The sequence below is a fragment of the Lepidochelys kempii genome, chromosome 8 (genome assembly GCF_965140265.1).
Source record: "Lepidochelys kempii isolate rLepKem1 chromosome 8, rLepKem1.hap2, whole genome shotgun sequence".
Taxonomy (NCBI): domain Eukaryota; kingdom Metazoa; phylum Chordata; order Testudines; family Cheloniidae; genus Lepidochelys; species Lepidochelys kempii.
This window is the reverse complement of record NC_133263.1, coordinates 4,856,880-4,874,155: the sequence shown is the minus strand read 5'-3', so window position 1 is coordinate 4,874,155 and position 17,276 is coordinate 4,856,880. Positions and strand designations below refer to the sequence as shown.

General features: G+C 46.7%; 1 protein-coding gene across 2 annotated transcripts in view; it reads left to right on the top strand.

Annotated features, from left to right (window-relative positions):
- Window positions 1-445: 445 nt before the first annotated feature.
- The window catches only part of GALNT10 (polypeptide N-acetylgalactosaminyltransferase 10), a 123,279-nt gene continuing 106,448 nt past the window's right edge, over window positions 446-17,276 (top strand). Inside the window, exon 1 of one of the 2 annotated variants that reach the window (XM_073355269.1) lies at window positions 446-686. In XM_073355269.1, the coding sequence (XP_073211370.1) occupies window positions 534-686 (153 nt within the window). In that variant the 5' untranslated portion in view covers window positions 446-533. Of the gene's footprint in view, window positions 687-11,550; window positions 11,714-17,276 lie in introns of those variants that run through there. The other variant, XM_073355270.1, reaches the window with a different exon arrangement.

Genomic DNA, 17,276 nt, shown 5'->3' with positions numbered 1-17,276 from the left:
GCTCAGCATGGTTGAGGATCAGGCCATTGACTTTTTTTGATCGGCTCTCTCCGCCGCTGCAGGTTTACCGACATTGTGTGTGTGTGTCCCCCTCCCGCCGCAACCCTTCTGAACCATTGGCGCCCCTGGGTCCCTGGCGCCCCAACCTTTTTCGCCCGAGGCCCCCATCTCCAACCTCCACCTCTTCTGGCTCAGCCCCTGCGGGGGGGGGGGGACGCGGGAGGGCAGGGACCGACCCCCCCGCGAACCCCTGAGCGCCCCCCCCCCCCCGCCGAGTTCACTCTTCGCTCGGCCGCGCGAGGGGGCCGGTCGGTACCATTCACGCACGCCGGGCCGGGGGGGCGGGGACGGGCGTTGGAGCGGGCCGGGGGGGCGGGGCGCTCCGGGACCCGCCCCCGCGGTGGGAGTGGTAGCGCCCGCCCCCCCCGGAGCGGAAGTGGCCGAGCGGCGGCTCGCCCGAGCTCTCCGGCGCGGGCGCGCGGGGAAAGTTGGGCGGCGGGTCGGGCGCGGCGGCGGCGGCGGCGGCGGCTCCGATGCGGCGGAAGCAGAAGCGGCTGCTGCAGGCGGTGGGGCTGGCGCTGGCCGCCCTCGTCTTCCTGCCCAACGTGGGGCTCTGGGCGCTCTACCGGGAGCGGCAGCCGGAGGGCGGCCCGGGGGGGGCGGCGGCGGCCGGAGGGGAGGCGCAGGTGAGCGGCAGCCGGGCGGCGCGGGGGGCTCCGTGGGTGCTGGGGGGAGAGTCGCCCATCGGGGCGTGGGGGGGACAGCGGCTCTCCCCGTGGGTGCTGGGGGGAGAGTCGCCCATCGGGGCGTTGGGGGACAGCGGCTCTCCCCGTGGGTGCTGGGGGGAGAGTCGCCCATCGGGGCGTTGGGGGACAGCGGCTCTCCCCGTGGGTGCTGGGGGGAGAGTCGCCCATCGGGCCGTGGGGGGACAGCGGCTCTCCCCGTGGGTGCTGGGGGGAGAGTCGCCCATCGGGCCGTGGGGGGACAGCGGCTCTCCCCGTGGGTGCTGGGGGGAGAGTCGCCCATCGGGGCGTTGGGGGGACAGCGGCTCTCCCCGTGGGTGCTGGGGGGAGAGTCGCCCATCGGGGCGTGGGGGGACAGCGGCTCTCCCCGTGGGTGCTGGGGGGAGAGTCGCCCATCGGGGCGTGGGGGGACAGCGGCTCTCCCCGTGGGTGCTGGGGGGAGAGTCGCCCATCGGGGCGGGGGGGGGGACAGCGGCTCTCCCCGTGGGTGCTGGGGGGAGAGTCGCCCATCGGGGCGGGGGGGGGACAGCGGCTCTCCCCGTGGGTGCTGGGGGGAGAGTCGCCCATCGGGGCGTGGGGGGGACAGCGGCTCTCCCCGTGGGTGCTGGGGGGAGAGTCGCCCATCGGGGCGTGGGGGGGACAGCGGCTCTCCCCGTGGGTGCTGGGGGGAGAGTCGCCCATCGGGGCGTGGGGGGGACAGCGGCTCTCCCCGTGGGTGCTGAGGGGAGAGTCGCCCATCGGGGCGTGGGGGGACAGCGGCTCTCCCCGTGGGTGCTGGGGGGAGAGTCGCCCATCGGGGCGTGGGGGGGACAGCGGCTCTCCCCGTGGGTGCTGGGGGGAGAGTCGCCCATCGGGGCGTGGGGGGACAGCGGCTCTCCCCGTGGGTGCTGGGGGGAGAGTCGCCCATCGGGGCGTTGGGGGACAGCGGCTCTCCCCGTGGGTGCTGGGGGGAGAGTCGCCCATCGGGCCGTGGGGGGACAGCGGCTCTCCCCGTGGGTGCTGGGGGGAGAGTCGCCCATCGGGCCGTGGGGGGACAGCGGCTCTCCCCGTGGGTGCTGGGGGGAGAGTCGCCCATCGGGGCGTTGGGGGGACAGCGGCTCTCCCCGTGGGTGCTGGGGGGAGAGTCGCCCATCGGGGCGTGGGGGGGACAGCGGCTCTCCCCGTGGGTGCTGGGGGGAGAGTCGCCCATCGGGGCGTGGGGGGGACAGCGGCTCTCCCCGTGGGTGCTGGGGGGAGAGTCGCCCATCGGGGCGTGGGGGGACAGCGGCTCTCCCCGTGGGTGCTGGGGGGAGAGTCGCCCATCGGGGCGTGGGGGGGACAGCGGCTCTCCCCGTGGGTGCTGGGGGGAGAGTCGCCCATCGGGGCGTGGGGGGACAGCGGCTCTCCCCGTGGGTGCTGGGGGGAGAGTCGCCCATCGGGGCGTGGGGGGACAGCGGCTCTCCCCGTGGGTGCTGGGGGGAGAGTCGCCCATCGGGGCGTGGGGGGACAGCGGCTCTCCCCGTGGGTGCTGGGGGGAGAGTCGCCCATCGGGGCGTGGGGGGACAGCGGCTCTCCCCGTGGGTGCTGGGGGGAGAGTCGCCCATCGGGGCGTGGGGGGACAGCGGCTCTCCCCGTGGGTGCTGGGGGGAGAGTCGCCCATCGGGGCGGGGGGGGGACAGCGGCTCTCCCCGTGGGTGCTGGGGGGAGAGTCGCCCATCGGGGCGGGGGGGGGACAGCGGCTCTCCCCGTGGGTGCTGGGGGGAGAGTCGCCCATCGGGGCGGGGGGGGGACAGCGGCTCTCCCCGTGGGTGCTGGGGGGAGAGTCGCCCATCGGGGCGTGGGGGGACAGCGGCTCTCCCCGTGGGTGCTGGGGGGAGAGTCGCCCATCGGGGCGGGGGGGGGGACAGCGGCTCTCCCCGTGGGTGCTGGGGGGAGAGTCGCCCATCGGGGCGTGGGGGGACAGCGGCTCTCCCCGTGGGTGCTGGGGGGAGAGTCGCCCATCGGGGCGTGGGGGGACAGCGGCTCTCCCCGTGGGTGCTGGGGGGAGAGTCGCCCATCGGGGCGTGGGGGCTCGATGAGGGGAGTCGTGTACAGGGGAGTGGAGGGCAGTGGCTCCATGGGGGAGGAGCCCCCTATAGGGCCGGGGGGGGCAGCGGCTTTGTGTGGGGATGGGGGGGGAGTTGCCTACAGGGCGGGAGGGGGGCAGTGACTGCCTCCACAAGGGGTGGGGGCTTAGTCACCTATAGGAGCGTGGGGAACAGCGGCTTCATGTGGAGATGGGGGGAGTCATGTATAGGAGTGTGGGGGCAGCGGCTCCTACCATAGGGACTGGGGAGAAAGTTGCCTATAGGGCATGGGGGGCAGCAGTCTTTGAGGGAGAGGAATGGCTGATCCGGAGCAGCTTGTTCCTATACGGAGCAGAAGGCCTCCTAGGGGGTGGGGAAGTTGCTGCCCCTGTAGGGGCAGATTCCTGTATAGGATGGATGGAGGAGGAGGCGGTCCGGCTGTCCCTGGGCTGGATCTGGGAAGGGGCAGAAGAGGGACGCTCCTCTTCCCTGTTTCTCCCTATGGGGGTGGGGTTGATGAGGCTGCCCCCAGCCTTCCCTACTCCCTGCTCCTCATTTCTCTCTCCCTTATGGGGTGAGGGTAATGTTTGGGCCTCAGATGCCCCACCTTCCCTCTCTCTAACCCTCTTAGAAAGTTGGGGATTGGAGGGGGGAATAAATATTATCTGCTTTTCTTACCTCCCCTAAGGGGGGGAGGATGAAGGGGGCAAGCAGTGGACTCCTGGTGCCCCCATCCCTGTATCTCTGGGAGGGTTAGAGATGGGGGAGGCCCATCTGAATTTTCTCCTTGTCCTTTGGGAAGGAGGGGGAGATAGGGGCCACATTCACCTTTCCAAGGAGGTGGCAGTGATGGGGAGTCACGCACTCCTTTGTTCTTTCCGTTTTGTTTAACGGGGGGGGGGGTGTCTTCCATACCTGACCCTTCAGTGTCAAAGTAGCTTTATCTGGCTGAGTGGAGCTACCTCACTACTTGATTGTAGTCCTCTGAGTTCCCTTCTTTGTCCCATTCTTGGTTTGTTTTTGTGTCATTAAGACGGACTGGGGCTTAAGGAGCATGAACTATCAAATCAGGTCAGCTTCTCCATTGCAAGGCTGTCTTTGTTCGGAATAACTTATGCTCTTGGGTGTCTAAATCTTTACCTTCCTTGGAGACTTGGCCATGAAGGTATAGAGACTTGTAATCCTAGCTGCTCCTTAGTGAGGAAGAGAGAGAGAGAGAGCGCTCTCTGAGGGAGGTTCAAAGTGGAGATTTGCGGTTCCATCCCAAAAATAAATAATTTTTCAGATTCAAGTACTTGGTAGAAGCCTTTACAATACAATATATTGATACAGGCATGGTTAGAGTCATATCCTTGTGGTATTCTTAGCTGATAACAAAGGGAACCTCTCCATGTCCGCTTATATAAAACATACCATGATGCATGTATGTGCTGTGACTTCTGACATCTGCAGAGTTTTTTAAGAAATATGCCTCGTGAATATTAAATTGCTGGGGGGGGAGGGGAAGGGATAGCTCAGTGGTTTGAGCATTGGCCTGCTAAACACAGGGTTGTGAGTTCAATCCTTGAAGGGGCCATTTAGGAATCTGGGGCAAAAACTGGAGATTGGCCCTGCTTTGAGCAGGGGGTTGGACTAGATGACCTCTTGAGGTCCCTTCCAACCCTGATATTCTATGATTCTATGAAATGCTTGGAGTTCCTGCTGCGGCTGCCTTATGTTTGCACTTCAGTTGTAGAGCTCTGTGACAATAAAAAACAGGTTAAACAGGTTAAACAGGTTAAAAAACAGGTTAAACACATTGCTCTATGACTTCACATAATTTGCTATTCTGTCAAGAGGGGAGAGATGTAAAATCATGTGTCCTGTTGGAGGAAAAGGAAGCTGGCTTTTAACCAAAAGAGAGTCTAATTTCTGGTTGGGACATTTCTAGCTATGCTTTTAGAGACTGAAAATATGGTGAGAATTATCCTAAATTGCTTTTTTATTTTGATCTTTCAGAATCATCACTGTAGAATTGCCTTAATCTTGGATTAGCAATGAGCCTGTGAAGCTCCTTTGAGGTGGTCTGCCACTACTTACCCCTCCCCCCGCCCCATATCTTTGAGTTCTCCATATGTAAGAGTCTCATGTTGCCCTTATTGAACAAAAAGAAAAGGAGGACTTGTGGCACCTTAGAGACTAACAAATTTATTTGAGCATAAGTTTTCGTGAGCTACAGCTCACTTCATCAGATGCATTCAGTGGAAGATTTATATACATAGAGAACATGAAACAATGGGTGTTACCATACACACTGTAACCAGAGTGATCACTTAGGTGAGCTATTACCGGGGTGGGGGGGAACCTTTTGTAGTGATAATCAAGGTGGGCCATTTCCAGCAGTTGACAAGAACGCCTGAGGAACAGTGCGGGCGGGTGGTGGTGGGGGGATAAACATGGGGAAATAGTTTTACTTTGTGTAATGACCCATCCACTCCCAGTCTCTATTCAAGCCTAAGTTAATTGTATCCAGTTTGCAAATTAATTCCAATTCAATAGTCTCTCGTTGGAGTCTGTTTTTGAAGTTTTTTGTTGAAGTATTGCCACTTTTAGGTCTGTAATTGAGTGACCAGAGAGATTGAAGTGTTCTCCAACTGGTTTTTCAATGTTATAATTCTTGACGTCTGATTTGTGTCCATTTATTCTTTTACGTAGAGACTGTCCAGCTTGGCCAATGTACATGGCAGAGGGGCATTGCTGGCACATGATGGCATATATCACATTGGTAGATGTGCAGGTGAACGAGCCTCTTATAGTGTGGCTGATGTGATTAGGCTCTGTGACGATGTCCCCTGAATAGATATGTGGACACAGTTGGCAACAGGCTTTGCTGCAAGGATAGGTTCCTGGGTTAGTGGTTCTGTTGTATGATGTGTGGTTGCTGGTGAGTATTTGCTTCAGGTTGGGGGGGCTATATGTAAGCAAGGACTGGCCTGTCTCCCAAGATCTGTGAGAGTGATGGGTTGTCCTTCAGGATAGGTTGTAGATCCTTGATGATGCATTGAAGAGGTTTTAGTTGGGGGCTGAAGGTGATGGCTAGTGATGTTCTGTTATTTTCTTTCTTGGGCCTGTCCTGGAGTAGGTGACATCTGGGAACTCTTCTGGCTCTGTCAATCTGTTTCTTCACTTCAGCAGGTGGGTACTGTAGTTGTAAGAATGCTTGATAGAGATCTTGTAGGTGTTTGTCTCTGTCTGAGGCGTTGGGGCAAATGCGGTTGTATCGTAGAGCTTGGCTGTAGACAATGGATCGTGTGGTGTGGTCTGGATGAAAGCTGGAGGCATGTAGGTAGGAATAGTGGTCAGTAGGTTTCCGGTATAGGGTGGTGTTTATGTGAACATCACTTATTAGCACCGTAGTGTCCAGGAAATGGATCTCTTGCATGGACTGGTTCAGGCTGAGGTTGATGGTGGGATGGAAATTGTTGAAACCATGGTGGAATTCCTCAAGGGCTTCTTTTCCATGGGTCCAGATGATGAAGATGTTATCAATATAGCGCAAGTAGAGTAGGGGCATTAGGGGATGAGAGCTGAGGAAGCGTTGTTCTAAGTCAGCCTTAAAAATGTTGGCATATTGTGGGGCCATGCGGGTACCTATAGCAGTGCTGCTGATTTGAAGGTATACATTGTCCCCAAATGTGAAATAGTTATGGGTGAGGACAAAGTCACAAAGTTCAGCCATCAGATTTGCTGTGATGTTATCGGGGATACTGTTCCTGATGGCTTGTAGTCCATCTTTGTGTGGAATGTTGGTGTAGAGGGCTTCTACAGTGGAGTTCATATTCTGTATCTTATTAACATTAATATTTAACATCTATTTGATGCATAGCAAAAATGTCACCAAATTTTGACCTGTCTTTAGTTTTGACTGTAAACTATACAGGGCAGAAACTATATCCTACTGCGTGTGTGGAAAGTCCGTGAGATATCTTGGTTGCTATTGAAATATTACTACTACTAACTAGTAGCACCCCCAATGTGTTTGCTGCTTTAATAGGGGAGAAAAGGTATCCTCTGTCTTAAGGAGCTCTCAATCTTAATAATACATACTGGCTTTGTTCCAGACACTAAAAATATAACTAATCTAAAATTCTATTTTTAATGTAGGAAAATAAAAGGAAAGATACTCAACATGTTGAGTAAGAGGCTGCTTAATCTCCTTACAGTGCAAAATAACCCTTTACATAAATAATCTCTGCAGCTGTTTAAATCAAATCACAGAATTATAGGGGTTTTAGAGCAAGAAAGAGTAAAATTATGTGCATGTGCAAACTTTGCAGGATCAAGCCCTAAGATAATAGCTCCTGTTATCACTGAAAGAAATTATCCTGGAGGAGAAAGTTGGTTATATTGGCACAAATAACTTCAGATGCAATTAAATTAAGGCAAAAACTGTTTTGTTATTAGAAAAGGAGTACTAGTGGCACCTTAGAGACTAACCAATTTATTTGAGCATAAATTTATTTAGTCTCAAATTTAGCCTCTAAGGTGCCACTAGTACTCCTTTTCTTTTTGCGAATACAGATTAACACGGGTGCTACTCTGAAACCTGTTTTGTTATTGTCATAGATTTAGCCTCTAACTGATTAAGAAGTTTTATTGGACACGAGGGTGCCTCGTCACATTTCTCTTTTGGCCTCTCCTCCTCAGTGCTGATAAATATTAATGGTTTTGTCGTCTTTATTTATCAGCTTCCAGTTTGTAAATCAGATAGTCTGTCTGGTATTCTCCAGCACTGCTGTCTGTGATGGAGCCAGATCAGAGAACTGATTTGTTAATAGTAAAGCTTGTAACTTTGTAGAAGACTTTGCTCCCCAAAAGGCTGTAGGCAGAACAGGGAAAAATATTTGCCTGTTTTTATCTTGAATTTTGGCTTTTCATATAGTCCCATTTTATAAAAAGGCTTAGTGGAATATGAAATGCCTTTAATGTTACATTAAATTGAGCTGTTCAAAAAAACCTGCCTGTCTTATTCCTTTTTAGGTAGGATATAACGTTTACTGCTATCACTTGTTTTTTTTGTTTGTTTGTTTGTTTTTTCCCCTCAGAATAACTGCACAGGACAAACATTCAAAGTAACAGTTGGATTAGAATATAAAAAACAGTTCCAGGAACACACACAAGCATTATCAGTGACTTAAATTCTAAATTGTACAAGGGATCTGTCTGGTTGTCTTCCATGTGCTGTTACCTTTAGCATGGCAACAAATCAATACAAGGGATTTTACCCTGTTTAATCTTTCTAGTGGCTGATAAATGTATCAGGAAATTAAGTATTTCGGAACCATGTAAATATATTCTAGGAAAGATTATGCTAAATTGTTGCCATATAAATGAGTAGACAGCTAATCGCTTACATATTTTCATGCTCAGGTGAAACATGATGCTGGCTGAAAAGAATATTGATTTAATAAAGCAGATTAGTTCTGCTGGCATTCATTATTTTTTCCGTTGGTTTTGTTTTGGAGCTCTTAATGTAAGTTTTTATTCTGGTGTAAGAGGACAGGGCCACAAGAAGTCACTGGCTTTGCAGATGTTGGAGGCACTAATGTAATGAGTTATACTTACAACTGCCTGTTCAGAAGCATCATTATACCATGTTATATTGGTATAACTGCTAATCAGAAACTATAAACTAAGAAGTCTATTGCTTCTCTATTCCTTTGTTTTTGTAACTGTGCGACTGGAGGGCTCTTAACATAGGAACATCAAGTGGGGACTATATAACCTACAGGTGTTCTGTCCCTTCTGTTGGCAACCAACAAGGCTACTAGTCCAGTAGGTTTTACATTCTAGCCTCAAATTTTATAAGTGAACTGGTATGCAAATCTCAGGATGCTCAGGTAATAAAGTTTGTAAATCTTACCATGTATTCATCTTTTTTTCTCACTTAAGCAAATGTATGGTAGGTCAAACAGCGTGTGCTGCAAACTAAAAGATTTCCCAGCCACGAGCTCTGTCATAACTGTTGCTTAGATTAGAAAAATAGGGATGCAAATAGGAAAATAAGGTAACGTACACCTGCTAAAAACAAAGTATAGCTGAACCCCACAAATCCACATTTAAAATGGTCTCTTGGATTTGGTTTTTATTTTAGCACAGAAAAATGAGATTTCACTGCTGTGCTGGGAACAGGGCGAATGTGAATTTCTTGATGTACCAGCTTCCTATCTTCTCAATAATGCCTTGAAGTCTTTCCCCGTTTCTTTATAGTTTGCAGACGTTACCACTCCACATTGGTGGTCCTCCTGCTAGTGCAGGTTATTGAGGTTCTTCTGTATATTTGTTAGGTGTTGTCTCGTTGCTTCTAAAAAAACTTGACATACTTGCCAAAACTTAAAATCTGGAAGTCTACAATGGGTTTCTCCTTCACTGTTGGGGAATGGAGATTCCGCTGGTGGTGGTTGACGAAGGTTAGGATAGCTGAAATACTGGTGTTGCATGCAATAGAAGTGTACTGTGAGCACTGACTGTTATCCACATGGATTTGTGGGCTGCTGATTCATGCTAGGTAAATACTTGTGTAGAACCAGTCTTCTAATGGTCTAAATTGTAGTTCATCATTATACCTCTTTGGTAACAGTCACCAGACTCTCCTGTCTGCAGAGTGTATCATAAGGGAGTATAGGGTTTTTAAAACGCTGTCTCTTTTTCCCTCTAATTTATATAGAGTGTAAGTAATCTTCAGGGGAAATTTTCAGGGGCAAAAACTTGCTTTTTATGTATTACTCAGAATTTGCCAAACAATAACAGTACCGGTATTATTATGAAGTAGTTAATATGATGTCTGTGCAGCTTTTGTTCTCAAATAGTGTGGGTGCTTTACAGAGCAACCCTTTAGCTGGTTGTAGCAATAATATTTACTCTCTAAATTCACTTGTATGTGTGATGGAACTATATAAATCACATGATTATTCAGTTCGTTGCCCTCCACAGTTAGTACAAAAGAGTAAAGCAAAGAACATCCACCTTTTGACAGTTTGGCTATTTTCATAAATAAATTTATTGAAAACTTACTTATAATTGAAAAATCTAGTTGTAAGTAAAAAGCTTTCCCTGGTGAGTTTGGGAGACTAAACTATACATTTTAGCAAATGTTTGACTTTAAAAGGTTTCCTATGGTTGCAAGGATGACCTTCCAATTGTGAATGGAAAATGAAGTGAGGCAATGTCTTCCTGTATCTGTAGCCAAACTATGGTGTTACTGTTGTTGCTGATGTCTCTGTCAAGAAACCACAAAGTAAAATTAAAGTGACCCTACTATTCCAAATCCTGAGCAGCTGTGAAACTGTCAAGAATTGTCAATTTCATGCTGCTGCTGGGAAGGTCTCTGAGCAGTAGCAGTGGAGTTATTCACAGGGGAGGAGGACCTAAGCAACAGTAGCTGGGTGATGGGAGGGAATAGCTGACATCCTGCTCCATAACAAGAGCCAGTGGGGTCTGGAGGAGAGAAGATAACTTTCTCTTTTCTGGCAGCTGATGGGAAATGGAACTTCAAATTGATCAGATTCCTGCTAACCAAAGCCTGATATGAAAGACCTTCGAGCAGGGTCTGAAGCAGTGCCTTAGCAGAATCCAGCAGCTGTCCCAACTACTGGGAGGTGTCCTAAACCTTGTTGAGATTCCATCACTGTTTACTGTACCTTTGGCTAGCCCAGTACCTGATAAAAACAGGAGTTGAAAAGTTTCACTTTTGTAGCCAAGAATTTTTACATCCTGCTCATGGGGACTGAAGTCCAAGTGCTACAACTAAGCAAACCTGTTCTGAGAATGACTCTTATTTTCAGTATGCTGATCAGCAAAGATCCCTTGTTTCAGTGTGATTGTGCAACAGGGAGATTGTTCTGGATCTGGGCTTTTTAAGCATCACGGATGCTTTATGACAATAAAATGAGCTTTAGGTTGTAGCTACAAGGCTAACTCTCCACAGTCGTTGCTACTGATGAAGCTACAGGGGGGTTTGGAACATCCAACTGAGCTGAACCATGGACCAAAATAGAATTTTGGACTGAGACTGGGGAGTGAAAAATTGCACTTTCTGGGATTTCTTCTTTCTAGTTTTGACATGCCAGATGACTCTTCTTAGCTGAGACAGTCATGTAGAGAGAGGAGAACAGGTGGATTGTATTTCAAGCACCTTATGTTGCATGTGCTTAAAATGATTACTATTCCTTCTGTTCTTTGAGGTCCCTTCCCTTTATTAGAGATTCTGGCTCAGTCTTTAGTCACTTTAAATTGACTTAGTGTACCGCTTAAAAAAACAACTTCACTGATGGAAGACCTTTTCTTATGATGAAGATAGTTTGTAAAACTGTTCTGGCTTGAATCATCTGCTGTTTACATCATGTCACTGAACACCATATCATGTAGTTGTCTTTCTGTTTTGCTCTGAATATGGATCATATGTTGACAGTCAAGATTTATGTACAACCAGACTTAGTTACAAATTCACTTCCTAGGTAGTTTATCAGCACTTTTGGTTGATTGAGCAGTTGGTGGCAGCTTACCATCAATGGCCATTCTTAAATGTTGTATCTACTGAACCTGCATAGAATATAATGAAGTTGACCCCAAAAGTTTCCTTCAATACCTGTAACTACAAATTCTTTATTACCTTCCCCTTCCCGACCGTTAAATATAATTATGTCAATGAAAGTATAACCAGCAGCAGTGGATGTTATCCGAACACTTGTACATATAAATGTCATGACTCAACCTTTGCAGGCAAAAGAAACTTTGGACATTTCATGTATGAGCAGATCCTGTTTGACCTAAAAACTGAGGACGTTGATGTTACTACTTGAATCGTCGTCTAAGCGCAAGTGTTCTCTATTCCTGGCTTGTTTGTGCATAATCTTCCCGTCTATTTCACCTGTACAAGTTATAGAGGTAGCCTTTAAGTCCTTTCTGAAAAGTCAAATCTTAGCAAGAGATGTTACACAATAACACTGTGCCTGATATGTCACTAGAAGTAGAATTATGTGCTGCATAGGGTTCTGTCAGATTCAATATATTTCTTAAATTAAAGCAAAGATAGTAAAAACAATTTGGCTATATACCAACATATCTATGAAAAACAGCTGTGAAGCTAATTTGGTACTTTCCCATCACCTCCTTCCTTAATGCAGAGTTTTCACTTGTAGGCTTGCATCTACACCAAAAGTATTCTGTACTTGTTTTTCAATAACAGTGCAGCTGCACTAAGGTGCTAATGTAGACAGGACTCAAGTATTCTTTAACAACATGTGAAAGAGGTAGGCCCTCTCTATATTGTATTTAAGCTACTGCTCCCTTTGATGTAGCTGCACCATTGGTGGAAAACTTGTAGCAGTGGAGTTGTTGGAAGACAACTAGGAGAAGTTGGAAATTATCCTTACTGATTCTTATTTTGACTCTGCCGAAAGAATTGCTAATGCTTTCCTAAAATCTTGTTTTTATTACAACACTGTGGTTGAGTATAAGTGGCATAATTCAGACATGCACATGGCTCAGCATGTGGGCTGCACTGCTTCATAATGTCCTTAAGCACTCCAAGTCATTCCCAGCTATTGCCCCTCTTTATTTGACACTGTGAGTATTAAAACTCAGCTGTAGGGTATTACCCCTACATATCATTTGAAACTGGCAGTGTGCATGTGGAATAACAGAAAAGCAGCTAGTAGCTCTATGTAGTGCATTCTGACAGTCTTCAATCACATAGCTGTTACTAGAAGTTAACATAATTAGTATACAATATTACTGTATGTGCAAAGGGAACAGAGTTGGTGGTTTCCATAATGTCTGTGCATGTAAAATCTCTTAATAGTACATATTTATTTGGGTGTTATCTAATTTGATTGTGAAATTTCTTCTGGATCATTTTTCTCAGAAAATGAATGGAATTCTTCCATAGCAAAATAGGTGGGAACCAGTTAATAAACTTTACTTGGTGTAACTTTCTAGGTTCAGAACTTGCTCTGGAATGAGAAGCACATACCTCATCCACTAGCTTGTATGGTATTTAACTACCAGCCAGCAGAACCTGCAGGTATTCAGTAAGCTACTGTAGATTTTGAAGAAAGTGGTAGGAACTTATTGAGAATTGATATGTGAAAGTAGAAATCAAATAGAAGTACAGTGTTCAATGTCACTCCCCTAGTTTATAACTAAAAGGATGCAAAAGAAATTGTATTGCAAATCAACTTTAACCTACCAGTTTTCATACATCTTAGCAATTAATTTCTTCATAGAGGAATAAACATTTTTTGATGGTGTAATAAGGTCTCTGGATGTGTGTGAGGAACTACTCAGGTTTGTCAGACTTACAGATTTCTTGTAAATAATAAGTCTTTCTTTTATAAACTGACAGAATTTTAATGTGCTTATGTGAGGCATTTCTGCAACCTTTTTTTAAAAAAAAATCTCATGTTCTCTTTAATCATTGATTTTTTTCTCCTCCTAAACCTAATCACCTCTTGTAGTGTTACATGAGAAATTAATGCAATTACCGTATTTACACAAAGTAAATAACAATAACATAATTGGGCATAGTAATGGCACTTAAATTGATCCTCTCTTCTGAATGGATTGCAACTGTCCATCTCAAAAGATGATTGTGTAAGCACCAAAGCAGTTCAGTTACTGTGTCATGCTGCAGGGTCGTGCGTGGCTAAAACGTCCAATTCTTGAGCAGCAGTCCTTGCCACCCCTGGTGCAGACATAAGGCCCAGGTCCAGAAGATGAAACTAGTGCATTAGTGGTGCTTGAGGCCTTCTGTGTTTTCCTCTTAGCTCTCTCCGCTTTTCTGTGTCTCAACCACTTCTTCTCAACTTCCTGGTGTAGCACCAGGTGACTTCCAGTCTGTAACCTGTTGCTAGATGCCTCTTCCCAACTTGCAGTGTCCGTGTTGAAAGTTTTCAAATCCTTTTTGCAAACGTCCTTGCAAACCTGAGCCTACATCAATCCAGTGCTCTGGAGCAGCATCCACAAGTTCTGCATGCAGGAGGTACTTGGGAATGCATCTATCCAGTACATATGACAGCCAATGAAAATGTCTGTGTTTAATAGTAAAGGAGTCTTTATGGCACCTTAGAGACTAACCAATTTATTTGAGCATAAGCTTTTGTGAGCTACAGCTCACTTCATCGGATGCATACTGTGGAAAATACAGAAGATGTTTTTATACACACAAGCCATGAAAAAATGGGTGTTAAAACCTTTTGTAGTGATAAACACCCATTTTTTCATGGTTTGTGTGTATAAAAACATCTTCTGTATTTTCCACAGTATGCATCCGATGAAGTGAGCTGTAGCTCACGAAAGCTTACGCTCAAATAAATTGGTTAGTCTCTAAGGTGCCACAAGTCCTCCTTTTCTTTTTGTGAATACAGACTAACACGGCTGTTACTCTGAAACCTGTGTTTAATAATGGTTAGGTTTGGCGATTTTGCTTTCTCAAGTACTTTGGAATCAGGAAGTTTGGTTTCCCATTCGATATTTAAAATACAACCCAGACAGCAAGCGTGGCAACTCTTTAGCATTCTCTCATGCCTGCTGTAGGTGAGCCAGGTCTCGCCACCAGGCACAATGCGCTCAGGATGCGTGTCTGCTAAACCCCTCATATTGGTGTTCAGTGTCCGTTTTCTGTTACCCCTTGTATGCTTGATCAGTTGATCAAATGTGGTGGCTGCCTTTCCAGTGCAAGAATTAACCCATCTCTAGATGACAAGCTCATCTGATACAGTTGATGCTAAATGGTGCACAACTTCTAGCGTTGTAGTAGCTATTAAAACTTCTGGGTGCAGTAAACACATCTTTGTATCATAATCCTTGTTGTCTTTAGATTGATGGCTAGTCCAAATTCATCACAAGCTAATGCAAACCTGTTGAAGTTTCTGGAGCGCCTCTTCACCAGGTGTGAAGAGCACTGTTCTTGGTGAAAAGAAGCTCTTTTATCAACAGGTGTTTAATCTTGCTTTTTTCTCTTAGATCGGCATAGTTGAAGAATTTTCCATCTGTTCTTGTATGGAGGTGTATACCTTGGGTGCTAGGTGAGAGAACATGACAAATCAGCAAAGAGAAACATATACTGAAGAGTGTTGGTGCTAAAACATATTGCTGTTTGATGCCTTCTGGATTTCAAAGCTACCATATTGATCTTCATATTGAGCTGTAGCCTTCATGCCATTATGAAATGGTCAAATCAGATAGAGGAGAAGTGAGGGGCAGCAAATTCTCTGTAGCAATTGAACAAGGCCCTTTCTGCTTACTAGGTCCAAAGCCTTTGTAAGATCTATGAAGAACTGCCACTTAGTCAGTTGGTCCCCAACCTGTAGCAGTGCATGGGATTCTTATATCCTAAGTTCAGGACTCTGCACTTGTCCTTGTTAAACCTAATCAGATTTTGTTTGGCCCAATTCTCCAGTTTGTCTAGGTCACTCTGGACCCTATTCCTACCTTCCAGCATATCTACCTCTCCCCCCAGCTTAGTGTCATCTGCAAACTTGCTGAGTGTGCAATCCATCCCGTCATCCAGATCATTAATAAAAATGTTGAACAAAACCAGCCCCAGGCCCGACCCCTGGGGCACTCTGCTTGTTACCAGCTGCCAACTAGAAATCGAACCGTTGATCACTACCTGTTGAGCCCGACGATCTAGCTAGCTTTCTATCCACCTTACAGTCCATTCATCCAATCCATACTTTTTTAACTTGCTGGCAGGAATACTGTGGGACACTGTATCAAAAGCTTTGCTAAAATCAAGATGTATCATGTCCACCACTTTCCCCATATCCGCAGAGACAGTTGTATTATGTATTATCTTGCCTAATGCAGTGAAGTCATACAAGAGTAGGACTGAAAGGGGACCTCAATCAGTTATCTAGCCCAAAGAAGGGAGCTAGGTGCTAATGGGATGATTATGATCCATCAACTTTTGCGTTATGGGCCCAGCACACCTCTGCTGTTTTTATGGTAGTTGAAATGAAAACTGACGGACCATATTTGCCAATGCTTATTACTTTGTGACACCACTTCTTTTTAAAGCATACCAAAGGAAATGCTCTGTGCTGGAACATATGTTAGTGATTAGTGGGACCAGCACCGCAGGCTAAAATAGAAGGAGAAACGTGGCTCTGTGTGGAAAAGCTGAATGGGCAAAATATAGAACAAGGAATGTAGTGGCTTTTGAATTGGCTTAAATATATTTTTACATTATTCCTTTCATATTTTAAAGGTTCTGTCTTTTGAAATGGTATGTCTCTTGCAAGTCATTTCAGGTTTAACTTTCTTGAGACACAACATCCCCTTAGTTTTCCTGTAGATTTCTCTGTATATTGTATAAGTTTCCCTTTTTATAAAAACCCTGCCTTTTCTGCTGACCTTTGTTTTTTGCCCTTTGCATGAGTCATGACTTACGCTCCTGCTGTTTGCACTTTTCCTCCTCTGTTTACATGGCAGTGCCTTTAAAGCCTTGGAGAAGGAGAGACTCAGTACTATAGATTTGATGGAAGTATAGTGCAGTCTGGTGCCATGAAAAATTCTCTTCACCACCACACCCTCCCCCCATCCTCTCCTCTTAATTCTACTCAAGTAACACCCTTGTTTATCCCTGCCTTGGATTTCTCTTGACCAGAAGCTGCCAATCATGCTGAAATATGTTCAGCTAGTGTTCCTTCTGATATGTGCAAATGGGGACTGAAGGCTACTCTTGAGCTCTTGCCATCAAAGGTGCAAGACTAGTTCACTAACATACTGCACTACTTCCTGTTGCCTGTACATCTCTCAAACACTGAATGGCTCAAAACAGGGTATTTCTCTGATAAATCATAACAGGCCACATGTTGTGTTAAAATACGTTCTTGAATTGCTGCTTCTTTGAAACTTGTTTCCTGGCAAAAGTAGTTTTAATGTACAGCTTAAGTTAAAGAAAGGAACTTGGGGTTGGAGTAGCCTAAGGTCCAGATAAACTAATGTATTTCAAAAGCTTTTTTTTAAAAAAAAATCCTCTCATCTGCTTGCAGCATTGGAAGAGGGGATTTCTGCTTTAGTCTTGCTACTGTGGATGCTAAAATGGGCATAATTTCCTCCTCTACTGCAATAGCAAGCAACTCATTTATTCCTAGCTAAATTCAAGTTATGAATTCATTAGTAATAACTCCTGTTTTGCACTCATTATCATTGTGACTTGTCTACCTACAAACTTTTCTGTACAGATCTTTCCCACTTAGCAGCTTTTGAAGCTTTTTCAGATTTGTTTATTGTACATCACATGGCTGGAGTCCTTTCCATTCTGGCCAATAACATGATCACTTATAAGTAACTCAATATTTAGGAATGTAGAAATAAACTTCCGGGGTTTGCTGGGAGGAATAATTACTGCGTGGGAATTGTGGGGATATCTGTAAGAGAAAAATGTACAGTATTCAAATGGAAAACATTTCTCTCACAAAGTAACTCCAGTTAGAAATATTAC